A 12,398-nucleotide genomic window follows, 5' to 3' on the forward strand; every position below is an offset into this window, starting at 1 on the left:
TTGCATCAAAAGTTGTATCAAAGTAGTGCAGGCACCTTTTTAAAGTCACTGATTTTCAAAGTTGCATAGATGGGAACGTTTGCCATTTAAATCAATGGGCTGTGACTTGTGATGTGACTTTATGTGTCTAAAGTTTTATGACAAGTCGCACTAGTGGAAACGGAGCCTTAAACTCATTACTCACATGCAGCTCCCTCAGCTGGACATGTGCCACACCATGCACACAGTGCCCATCTCAGTTCCATGCAGAAACAACCACGTGGTTGTACACTGTAGAGAACATACTTCCAAAGTCTCTCTCTCGCATTTTCTCTCTCGCATTTTCTCTCTCTCTCTCTCTCTCGCATTTTCTCTCTCTCTCTCTCACATTTTCTCTCTCTCTCGCATTTTCTCTCTCTCTCTCGGTAGGCATGCCTGTGTAGGAGAGAAGGGCAACGTTTTCAGGAAGTGAGAGGCAGAATTCAGATAAAGGGAAATAAGGTTGTCCCTGAAGAACAGGAAGACGCTGATTGTCTAGCTTTGATTAGACTTTCTAAGCTTGGCAATCAGCTATCCAGAAAATGAATAATGTCAAAGATAAAGATAAAGGAATGTAAACATCCCTTGTAATAGAAAAAAAGCATGAGAGGACCTCTTAAATATGAGATCTCTCTCTCTCGCATATTATTCTCTCTCTCTCTCTCTCTCTCTCTCTCTCTCTCTCTCTCTCTCTCTCTCTCGCATTTTCTCTCTCTCTCTCTCGCATTTTCTCTCTCTTGCATTTTCTCTCTCTCGCATTTTCTCTCTCTCGCATTTTCTCTCTCTCTCTCGCATTTTCTCTCTCTCTCTCCCATTTTCTTCCTCTCTCGCGCATTTTCTCTCTCTCTCGCGCATTTTCTCTCTCCCTCTCGCATTTTCTCTCTCCCTCTCGCATTTTCTCTCTCCCTCGCATTTTCTCTCTCTCTCCCTCCCTCGCATTCTCTCTCTCTCTCCCTCCCTCGCATTCTCTCTCTCTCTCCCTCCCTCGCATTCTCTCTCTCTCTCCCTCCCTCGCATTCTCTCTCTCCCTCCCTCGCATTCCTCTCTCTCTCTCTCCCTCCCTCGCATTCTCTCTCTCTCTCTCCCTCCCTCGCATTCTCTCTCTCTCTCTCTCTCTCTCTCTCTCTCCCTCCCTCGCATTCTCTCTCTCTCTCCCTCCCTCGCATTCTCTCTCTCTCTCCCTCCCTCGCATTCTCTCTCTCTCTCCCTCCCTCGCATTCTCTCTCTCTCCCTCCCTCGCATTCTCTCTCTCTCTCCCTCCCTCGCATTCTCTCTCTCTCTCCCTCCCTCCCTCGCATTCTCTCTCTCTCTCTCCCTCCCTCCCTCGCATTCTCTCTCTCTCTCTCTCCCTCACATTTTCTCTCTCTCTCCCTCCCTCGCATTCTCTCTCTCTCTCCCTCCCTCGCATTCTCTCTCTCTCTCCCTCCCTCGCATTCTCTCTCTCTCTCCCTCCCTCGCATTCTCTCTCTCTCTCCCTCCCTCGCATTCTCTCTCTCTCTCCCTCCCTCGCATTCTCTCTCCCTCCCTCGCATTCTCTCTCTCTCTCCCTCCCTCGCATTCTCTCTCTCTCTCCCTCCCTCGCATTCTCTCTCTCTCTCCCTCCCTCGCATTCTCTCTCTCTCTCCCTCCCTCGCATTCTCTCTCTCTCTCCCTCCCTCGCATTCTCTCTCTCTCTCTCTCTCTCTCTCTCTCTCTCTCTCTCTCTCTCTCTCTCTCCCTCCTTCGCATTCTCTCTCTCTCTCCCTCCCTCGCATTCTCTCTCTCTCTCTCTCTCCCTCCCTCGCATTCTCTCTCTTTCTCTCTCTCCCTCCCTCGCATTCTCTCTCTCTCTCCCTCCCTCGCATTCTCTCTCCCTCTCTCTCTCCCTCCCTCGCATTCTCTCTCCCTCTCTCTCTCCCTCCCTCGCATTCTCTCTCTCTCTCTCTCCCTCTCTCGCATTCTCTCTCTCCCTCTCTCGCATTCTCTCTCTCTCTCTCTCTCCCTCCCTCGCATTCTCTCTCTCTCTCTCTCCCTCGCATTCTCTCTCTCTCCCCCTCCCTCGCATTCTCTCTCTCTCTCTCTCCCTCCCTCGCATTCTCTCTCTCTCTCTCTCCCTCCCTCGCATTCTCTCTCTCCCTCCCTCGCATTCTCTCTCTCCCTCCCTCGCATTCTCTCTCTCCCTCCCTCGCATTCTCTCTCTCCCTCCCTCGCATTCTCTCTCTCCCTCCCTCGCATTCTCTCTCTCCCTCCCTCGCATTCTCTCTCTCCCTCCCTCGCATTCTCTCTCTCCCTCCCTCGCATTCTCTCTCTCCCTCCCTCGCATTCTCTCTCTCCCTCCCTCGCATTCTCTCTCTCCCTCCCTCGCATTCTCTCTCTCCCTCCCTCGCATTCTCTCTCTCTCTCTCCCCCTCCCTCGCATTCTCTCTCTCTCTCTCCCCCTCCCTCGCATTCTCTCTCTCTCTCTCCCCCTCCCTCGCATTCTCTCTCTCTCTCTCCCCCTCCCTCGCATTCTCTCTCTCTCTCCCTCCCTCGCATTCTCTCTCTCTCTCTCTCTCCCTCCCTCGCATTCTCTCTCTCTCTCTCCCTCCCTCGCATTCTCTCTCTCTCTCCCTCCCTCCCTCGCATTCTCTCTCTCCCTCCCTCGCATTCTCTCTCTCTCTCTCCCTCCCTCGCATTCTCTCTCTCTCTCTCCCTCCCTCGCATTCTCTCTCTCTCTCTCTCCCTCCCTCGCATTCTCTCTCTCTCTCTCTCCCTCCCTCGCATTCTCTCTCTCTCTCTCTCCCTCCCTCGCATTCTCTCTCTCTCTCTCTCCCTCCCTCGCATTCTCTCTCTCTCTCTCTCCCTCCCTCGCATTCTCTCTCTCTCTCTCTCCCTCCCTCGCATTCTCTCTCTCTCTCTCTCCCTCCCTCGCATTCTCTCTCTCTCTCTCTCCCTCCCTCGCATTCTCTCTCTCTCCCTCGCATTCCCTCTCTCTCTCTCCCTCCCTCGCATTCCCTCTCTCTCTCTCCCTCCCTCGCATTCTCTCTCTCTCTCCCTCGCATTCTCTCTCTCTCTCTCTCTCTCTCTCCCTCCTTCGCATTCTCTCTCTCTCTCTCTCTCTCTCCCTCCCTCGCATTCTCTCTCTCTCTCCCTCCCTCGCATTCTCTCTCTCTCTTTCTCTCTCTCCCTCCCTCGCATTCTCTCTCTCTCTCCCTCCCTCCCTCGCATTCTCTCTCTCTCTCTCTCTCTCTCCCTCTCTCGCATTCTCTCTCTCTCTCTCTCTCCCTCTCTCGCATTCTCTCTCTCTCTCTCTCTCTCTCTCTCTCTCCCTCTCTCGCATTCTCTCTCTCTCTCTCTCTCTCTCTCTCTCTCTCTCTCCCTCCCTCGCATTCTCTCTCTCTCTCTCTCTCTCTCTCTCCCCCGCATTCTCTCTCTCTCTCTCTCTCTCTCCCTCGCATTCTCTCTCTCTCTCTCTCTCTCTCCCTCGCATTCTCTCTCTCTCTCTCTCTCTCTCTCTCTCTCTCTCACTCTCTCTCTCTCTCTCTCTCCCTCCCTCGCATTCTCTCTCTCTCTCTCTCTCTCTCTCTCGCATTCTCTTGCATTTTCTCTCTCTCTCTCTCGCATTTTCTCTCTCTCTCTCGCATTTTCTCTCTTTCGCGCGCATTTTCTTTCTCTTTCGCGCGCATTTTCTTTCTCTTTCGCGCGCATTTTCTCTCTCTCGCGCGCGCATTTTCTCTCTCTCTCGCATTTTCTCTCTCTCGCATTTTCTCTCTCTCGCATTTTCTCTCTCTCTCGCATTTTCTCTCTCTCGCGCGCGCGCATTTTCTCACTCTCACTCTCTCTCAGTAGGCATGCCTGTGTAGGAGAGAAGGGCAACGTTTTCAGGAAGTGAGAGGCAAAATTCAGATAAAGGGAAATAAGGTTGTCCCTGAAGAACAGGAAGACGCTGATTGTCTAGCTTTGATTAGACTTTCTAAGCTTGGCAATCAGCTATCCAGAAAATGAATAATGTCAAAGATAAAGATAAAGGAATGTAAACATCCCTTGTAATAGAAAAAAAGCATGAGAGGACCTCTTAAATATGAGATCTGGGGTCAAAAAGACCTCAGATGGCATATTTACACTAAAATGCAATTTAAGAAAAAAAAAAATTGTCATTTTAAAAAATAATTTAAAAAAAATGGTCCTTTAAGAGCTATGGGTGGAAGTGACGTTTTGACGTTGCTTCCGCCCTACATTGTTCTGGAGACGGGCGGGCCATCTTCCCCTCACTCGTCTCCATGCCCAGCAAGGGTGAAGGTCCGATCGCCTCCACCGCTGCCGGCGAATCTGCTGTAGAGACCACTTTTGTCTGCAACCGGACCGCTCACTGAAGAAGAGGATACCGGAGTTATGGCAGCCAGCTGCTGCCATAACAACGAGAGTCCTCTTCAAACAGCCGCCGTATAACAACGGTGGGCGGTCTGGAAGTGGTTAAGGTGACTCCCTCCCTCGCATTCTCTCTCTCTCTCTCTCTCTCTCTCTCTCCCTCCCTCGCATTCTCTCTCTCTCTCCCTCCCTCGCATTCTCTCTCTCCCTCCCTCGCATTCTCTCTCTCTCTCCCTCCCTCGCATTCTCTCTCTCTCCCTCCCTCGCATTCTCTCTCTCTCCCTCCCTCGCATTCTCTCTCTCTCTCCCTCCCTCGCATTCTCTCTCTCTCTCCCTCCCTCGCATTCTCTCTCTCTCTCCCTCCCTCCCTCGCATTCTCTCTCTCTCTCTCCCTCCCTCGCATTCTCTCTCTCTCTCTCTCTCTCTCCCTCACATTTTCTCTCTCTCTCCCTCCCTCGCATTCTCTCTCTCTCTCCCTCCCTCGCATTCTCTCTCTCTCTCCCTCCCTCGCATTCTCTCTCTCTCTCCCTCCCTCCCTCGCATTCTCTCTCTCTCTCCCTCCCTCGCATTCTCTCTCTCTCTCCCTCCCTCGCATTCTCTCTCTCTCTCCCTCCCTCGCATTCTCTCTCCCTCCCTCGCATTCTCTCTCTCTCTCCCTCCCTCGCATTCTCTCTCTCTCTCCCTCCCTCGCATTCTCTCTCTCTCTCCCTCCCTCGCATTCTCTCTCTCTCTCCCTCCCTCGCATTCTCTCTCTCTCTCCCTCCCTCGCATTCTCTCTCTCTCTCTCTCTCCCTCCTTCGCATTCTCTCTCTCTCTCTCTCTCTCTCCCTCCCTCGCATTCTCTCTCTCTCTCTCTCCCTCCCTCGCATTCTCTCTCTTTCTCTCTCTCCCTCCCTCGCATTCTCTCTCTCTCTCCCTCCCTCGCATTCTCTCTCCCTCTCTCTCTCCCTCCCTCGCATTCTCTCTCTCTCTCTCTCCCTCTCTCGCATTCTCTCTCTCCCTCTCTCGCATTCTCTCTCTCTCTCTCTCTCTCCCTCCCTCGCATTCTCTCTCTCTCTCTCTCCCTCGCATTCTCTCTCTCTCCCCCTCCCTCGCATTCTCTCTCTCTCTCCCCCTCCCTCGCATTCTCTCTCTCTCTCTCTCCCTCCCTCGCATTCTCTCTCTCCCTCCCTCGCATTCTCTCTCTCCCTCCCTCGCATTCTCTCTCTCCCTCCCTCGCATTCTCTCTCTCCCTCCCTCGCATTCTCTCTCTCCCTCCCTCGCATTCTCTCTCTCCCTCCCTCGCATTCTCTCTCTCCCTCCCTCGCATTCTCTCTCTCCCTCCCTCGCATTCTCTCTCTCTCTCTCTCCCCCTCCCTCGCATTCTCTCTCTCTCTCTCTCCCCCTCCCTCGCATTCTCTCTCTCTCTCTCCCCCTCCCTCGCATTCTCTCTCTCTCTCTCCCCCTCCCTCGCATTCTCTCTCTCTCTCTCTCCCTCCCTCGCATTCTCTCTCTCTCTCTCTCCCTCCCTCGCATTCTCTCTCTCTCTCCCTCCCTCCCTCGCATTCTCTCTCTCTCTCCCTCCCTCCCTCGCATTCTCTCTCTCTCTCTCCCTCCCTCGCACTCTCTCTCTCTCCCTCCCTCGCATTCTCTCTCTCTCTCTCTCCCTCCCTCGCATTCTCTCTCTCTCTCCCTCCCTCGCATTCTCTCTCTCTCTCTCTCCCTCCCTCGCATTCTCTCTCTCTCTCTCTCCCTCCCTCGCATTCTCTCTCTCTCTCTCTCCCTCCCTCGCATTCTCTCTCTCTCTCTCCCTCCCTCGCATTCTCTCTCTCTCTCTCTCTCCCTCCCTCGCATTCTCTCTCTCTCTCTCCCTCCCTCGCATTCTCTCTCTCTCTCTCCCTCCCTCGCATTCTCTCTCTCTCCCTCGCATTCTCTCTCTCTCCCTCGCATTCTCTCTCTCTCTCTCCCTCGCATTCCCTCTCTCTCTCTCTCTCTCTCCCTCCCTCGCATTCTCTCTCTCTCTCTCCCTCCCTCGCATTCTCTCTCTCTCTCTCCCTCCCTCGCATTCTCTCTCTCTCTCTCTCTCTCTCTCTCTCTCTCTCTCCCTCGCATTCTCTCTCTCTCTCTCCCTCGCATTCTCTCTCTCTCTCTCTCTCTCTCTCCCTCCTTCGCATTCTCTCTCTCTCTCTCTCTCTCTCCCTCCCTCGCATTCTCTCTCTCTCTCCCTCCCTCGCATTCTCTCTCTCTCTTTCTCTCTCTCCCTCCCTCGCATTCTCTCTCTCTCTCCCTCCCTCCCTCGCATTCTCTCTCTCTCTCTCTCTCTCCCTCTCTCGCATTCTCTCTCTCTCTCTCTCTCTCTCTCTCTCTCCCTCCCTCGCATTCTCTCTCTCTCTCTCTCTCTCTCTCTCTCTCTCTCTCTCTCTCTCTCTCTCCCTCGCATTCTCTCTCTCTCTCTCTCTCTCCCTCGCATTCTCTCTCTCTCCCCCTCCCTCGCATTCTCTCTCTCTCCCTCCCTCGCATTCTCTCTCTCTCTCTCTCTCACTCTCTCTCTCTCTCTCTCTCTCTCCCTCCCTCGCATTCTCTCTCTCTCTCTCTCTCTCTCTCTCTCGCATTCTCTTGCATTTTCTCTCTCTCTCTCTCGCATTTTCTCTCTCTCTCTCGCATTTTCTCTCTTTCGCGCGCATTTTCTTTCTCTTTCGCGCGCATTTTCTTTCTCTTTCGCGCGCATTTTCTCTCTCTCGCGCGCGCATTTTCTCTCTCTCTCGCATTTTCTCTCTCTCGCATTTTCTCTCTCTCTCGCATTTTCTCTCTCTCGCGCGCGCGCATTTTCTCACTCTCACTCTCTCTCAGTAGGCATGCCTGTGTAGGAGAGAAGGGCAACGTTTTCAGGAAGTGAGAGGCAAAATTCAGATAAAGGGAAATAAGGTTGTCCCTGAAGAACAGGAAGACGCTGATTGTCTAGCTTTGATTAGACTTTCTAAGCTTGGCAATCAGCTATCCAGAAAATGAATAATGTCAAAGATAAAGATAAAGGAATGTAAACATCCCTTGTAATAGAAAAAAAGCATGAGAGGACCTCTTAAATATGAGATCTGGGGTCAAAAAGACCTCAGATGGCATATTTACACTAAAATGCAATTTAAGAAAAAAAAAAATTGTCATTTTAAAAAATAATTTAAAAAAAATGGTCCTTTAAGAGCTATGGGTGGAAGTGACGTTTTGACGTTGCTTCCGCCCTACATTGTTCTGGAGACGGGCGGGCCATCTTCCCCTCACTCGTCTCCATGCCCAGCAAGGGTGAAGGTCCGATCGCCTCCACCGCTGCCGGCGAATCTGCTGTAGAGACCACTTTTGTCTGCAACCGGACCGCTCACTGAAGAAGAGGATACCGGAGTTATGGCAGCCAGCTGCTGCCATAACAACGAGAGTCCTCTTCAAACAGCCGCCGTATAACAACGGTGGGCGGTCTGGAAGTGGTTAAGGTGACTGGACATTGGGGCCGCCCCTAAAGCATGTATAACTCTCTGGAGCTGCTTAGTGCCCTGAGCTATCTAGCAATTTCCAGAAGGATTAGCTTCGGTATGTAGAAGCTGGTCTGTAATGTTTGCTTTGGGCACTGGATCCTGCATTAGACACTCACCTTGACATGTAATGCAATGTATGTAATTAGCAACAAGGTACTATGGGGGGGACGCAGGTGGAGCTAGCTGAACGACCTCATGCTTGACCACCACCTTCTGGCTGTTGATCTCTGCAGAAAGGAACAGCTTATTCCCCATTACTGGCTGGATGAGTATTCTACTGCTATGGATTGATAGATGTAGTTTATTGCTTTATGCTGGCTATTGATGCATTGACCTGTAAGTTATTACATCTGTTAAAAAGTTCTTGAATTATAATTTTCTTTTTAGGAATCGTTCTTACCTAGGTGGATTCTGCACATTGGTCCCCTGCCGGCTCTAAGACTGAGAAGCGAGCGATCCAACACCACTGATTGCTTGGTTCTCAGTGTTCCGTGAGCAGAGAGCTGGTGACTCTGTCAACGCCGACTAACTATGATTGATTATTTATATATATATATATATATATATATATATATATATATATATATATATATATATATATGATTTTAGTTTTATTTTTTACACTACTAATGGTGGCTATCAACAACTTGTAATGGGACTGTGATATTGCAGTGGATAATCTGACACTAACTGACGCTAGGGGAAACTGACTAACTGCCACTGACTTCACCAGTGCCAATAATACAGTGATTAGTGCTAAATATACACTGTCACTGTACTAATGACACTGGCTGGGAAGTGGTTAACATCTAGGGAGATCAAGGGGTTAAATATATGCCTAACTATGTGTAATGTGTGAAATGCTTTTTACTAATGATCTTTCAATTTAAAGCAGGGATGAGAAATTGGCAGATTGCTTCCTGTGTACAGAGCTCTATGTTAAATTTCACCACAGATCTCTCAGCTGTGAATGTACACAGCTGATCAGCACGTCCCGACCGTCAATCATTGGCCGGGACTTGCTGACAGGCTCCTGCTGTGTACATGTGCGTGCCCTAAACCCAGGAGTAGGCAGCGACGTACCAGTACATCGTCTTGCCTACAGTGGTCGACAAGTGGGTATATATCAATAGCTACATGGAATAGTAGGCCCAGTCAGATTCTTTCTTGAACCCTTTATTCAAATGTGGCTAATTTTGGCTGATTTATGCAGGCCTTTTCTTTGAATGAGGTTCAGCATTATCTGTAATTTGGTTTAAATATAACGCTGTTCTTTTTGTGTTTATTTTACAGCCACAGTTGAAGCTCAGGAAGGTAAGAGACGTCTATTTCTTATATAAAGCTGCTGCACAAATGTGTTCTGTTTACCATCATTCTTCCTGCAGTCAGTAGAACTGACACAAGGGGGTGCTGTTTGAATTATTTTTAATGCCTTTAAAAAAAAAGACCTAAGAGCTTCCATTTCCCTTCTGAAGATGCTAGCTGTGTGACCAGTACACTGACCACTTGGGTTCAGAAAGGTTTGAATCACTAACCTGGGACAAATATGCAAATCTGTGAAGTCACATATTTTTATTTGCATGCTTGTTTCAGGCAGGAAAGGGATACAGAGCATCAAAGCAAGAGGGTAAACATGACGGCTAGGAGACTAGCATGTGCAGAATGAGATGTATCAATGACCAGCTCTGTGTTTCACCTAGAAGCTTTTGCTTTAAAGGAAACCTGTACTGAGGAAGCTGCTTTTAATCTTTCCTTCTGAAAATTCTTGTTCCTTGGCTGCCATGCTGATCCAAATGGTTTCAGTGCTTTTTGTTCCAGTGGAACACATCAAAATAAATAAAGAGGATGCAGATGCTGATTTTCTTTTGAAATGCACAGTGTCAATGGACAGCGGACCATTTTGTCAGAATTCACCCCAGATGTCTGATTTACAGCTGGCTCTGGCTTTCAGCCTATGGCTGAGAGCTGAAGCCAGCTGCACCTGTCCAGACTGGCACTGGAGGGGGAGATCAGAGAGTGGTGGATGACAGTCATAGCTTTCTGAGAACTGAGTGATCAGCGCTCATGTGATCGCTCAGTTCTAGGTTTTAGAGCCCTCAGGGGACAGCTGCAGCATTACAGTAATGCTGCAGCATAGAGGTGAGTATGTGTTTTTATTTTTTTTGTAACCCCAAAAGTTTTTAGGCAAACCGTTTTACACATAACAGTAGTAGCAGCTTCCATTCATAATGAAGGCAAAGCAGGATCTGAGCTGTCTGATAGCTCAGTTCTTCAGATTACACAGGGAAAGCATGGCTCTCTCTCTGTCTAGTCTTTAGAGCTCTGTGATAGCCAAGCGCAAAGAGCTCTAGATACAGAGTGGATGGCTGTCACATGGACAGCAGGGAGAATAAAGATCTCCCAGTGTGGTCTTTGTCCGATTGACAACTGAGTCCTGCACAGTTCAGGACATGGCTGGGTGATGCAGAGGCAGGAGAGGCTTGCAGCCCAACTACGGTAATCCCCCACCACCACCACGGTGCCCATGCTTTGGCCTGGCCCGTATTTGCTTATAAGAACTTTCCAGGTTTTGGGGCTTCCCAGATCAGTTGAAAAATACTTGATGGGAATCTGCACTATTATTCTGATGTCCATCCCTAAAATCATCGTAATGATACTTGCCTAACTGATGGGTAACTACAAGAAAGAATGGGTGTATCCTTAGTCACCTTTTCTCGTACAGTCACCTAATTGGACAGTGAGGGGACAGCAGCACACCACTCCCTGTGCTCCTCTACCTGTCAGCATATTCAGTGTTAAGATGACATACACTGCACATAGCAGCTTTATGAAGGTCAGCATCTGATACCTGTCATTTTGACAGATGTTGATCCTAATCTGTGTGTGTGTGGTTATGTTGGCAATGGTACCAAATGTTACAACAGCATTGCATGACAGAAACTCAGGTAGGGTGAGATTTCTGCAGCAGGATTAACTCGACGGTAAGTCAAGGGATAAAACCAGCACCCCTCATGCACATTCAAAGATAGAAGTGGTTGTCAGGAGAAACAAAAGGCATCCTTAATCAATGGCTTTGAATGAAGCAATATCTGCGTTGCTCTTTGCATTCAGTTATCTTCTCTCATTTGTTTTTTTCAACACACCTTGAAGGATCTTGTATATAACAGATGGTTGCTTTAGATAAGCAGGGCTTAAAGGAAACCTATACTGAAGGAACCTATAGTATTTTGCCTAAAGCTGAGCTGTCTCGTTGATCTAGTGGCTTTGATACTTTAAATCGGTAGTAAACCGCTGTTTTTTTTGTGTTTTGTTTTGTTTTGTTTTTTTGCAACCTGCATGGCAATGGCATAATGTGCTAGTATGCATCGCATACTAGCACATTGTGTGAAACCCTACCTTAGCAAAAGAAGCCTTCCAGCGCTGCACTGTCACCACTGAAGGCACTTCCATTTTCACCCAGTCTTCCTTTCAGGTGTGTGAGTGGCTGGAGCCACAAAGACGTCATTCCCGTGCCTTCGCAAAACATAACTTAGTACTTGGTGGCAAAACCCTTGTTGGCAGTCATAGAGGTCAGACGTTTCTTATAGTTGGCAACCAGGTTTTGCACACATCTCAGGAGGGATTTTGTCCCACTCCTCTTTGCAGATCCTCTCCGAGTCATTAAGGATTTGAGGCTGTTTGGTAACTCAAACCTTCAGCTCCCTCCACATATTTTCTATGGGATTAAGGTCTGGAAACCGCTAGGACACTCTAGGATCTTAATGTGCTTCTTCTTGAGCCACTCCTTTGTTGCCTTGACCATGCGTTTTGGGTCATTGTCATGCTGGAATACCCATCCATGACCCATTTTAATTTTCTGGCTGAGGGAAGGATGTTCTCACCCAAGATTTGACAGTACATGGCCCCGTCCATCGTCCCTTTGATGCAGTGAAGTTGTCCTGTCCCCAAAGCATAATGTTTCCACCTCCATGTTTGACAGTGGGGATGGTGTTCTTAGGGCAGCATTCCTCCTCCTCCAAACACAACGAGTTGAGTTGATGCCAAAGAGCTAGATTCTGGACCACAACACTTTCACCCAGTTCTCGTCTGAATCATTCAGATGTTCATTAGCAAACTTCAGGTGGGCCGGTAAATGTGCTTTCTTGAGCAGGGGAACCTTGTGAGCGCTGCAGGATTTCAGCCCTTCACAGCGTAGTGTGTTACCAATTGTTTTCTTGGTGACTATGGTCCCAGCTGCCTTGAGATCATTGACAAGATTCTCCCATGTAGTTCTGGGTTGGTTCCTCACCATTCTCATGATAGTTGAAACTCCATGAGGTGAGATCTTGCATGGAGCCCCAGACCAAGGGAGATTGACGGTTATTTTGTGTTTCTTCCATTTACGAATAATCGCACCAACTGTTGTCACCCTCTCACCAAGCTGCTTGGCAATGATCTTGTAGCCCATTCCAGCCTTGTGTAGGTCTACAATCTTGTCCCTGACATCCTTGGACAGCTCTTTGGTCTTTGCCATGGTGGAGATTGGAATCTGATTGCTTCTGTGGATAGGTT

At 49.2% G+C, this 12,398-nt stretch overlaps 1 protein-coding gene across 3 annotated transcripts in view; it reads left to right on the forward strand.

The window, feature by feature from the left end:
- PPP3CC (protein phosphatase 3 catalytic subunit gamma) overlaps positions 1 to 12,398 on the forward strand; it is a 140,245-nt gene that overhangs the window by 111,382 nt on the left and 16,465 nt on the right. For all 3 annotated transcript variants that reach the window (XM_073622277.1, XM_073622278.1, XM_073622279.1), the window contains exon 13: positions 9,141 to 9,161. In XM_073622277.1, the coding sequence (XP_073478378.1) occupies positions 9,141 to 9,161 (21 nt within the window). The remainder of the gene's footprint in view (positions 1 to 9,140; positions 9,162 to 12,398) is intronic.

Source organism: Aquarana catesbeiana, linkage group LG03 (genome assembly GCF_042186555.1).
Source record: "Aquarana catesbeiana isolate 2022-GZ linkage group LG03, ASM4218655v1, whole genome shotgun sequence".
Lineage (NCBI taxonomy): Eukaryota > Metazoa > Chordata > Amphibia > Anura > Ranidae > Aquarana > Aquarana catesbeiana.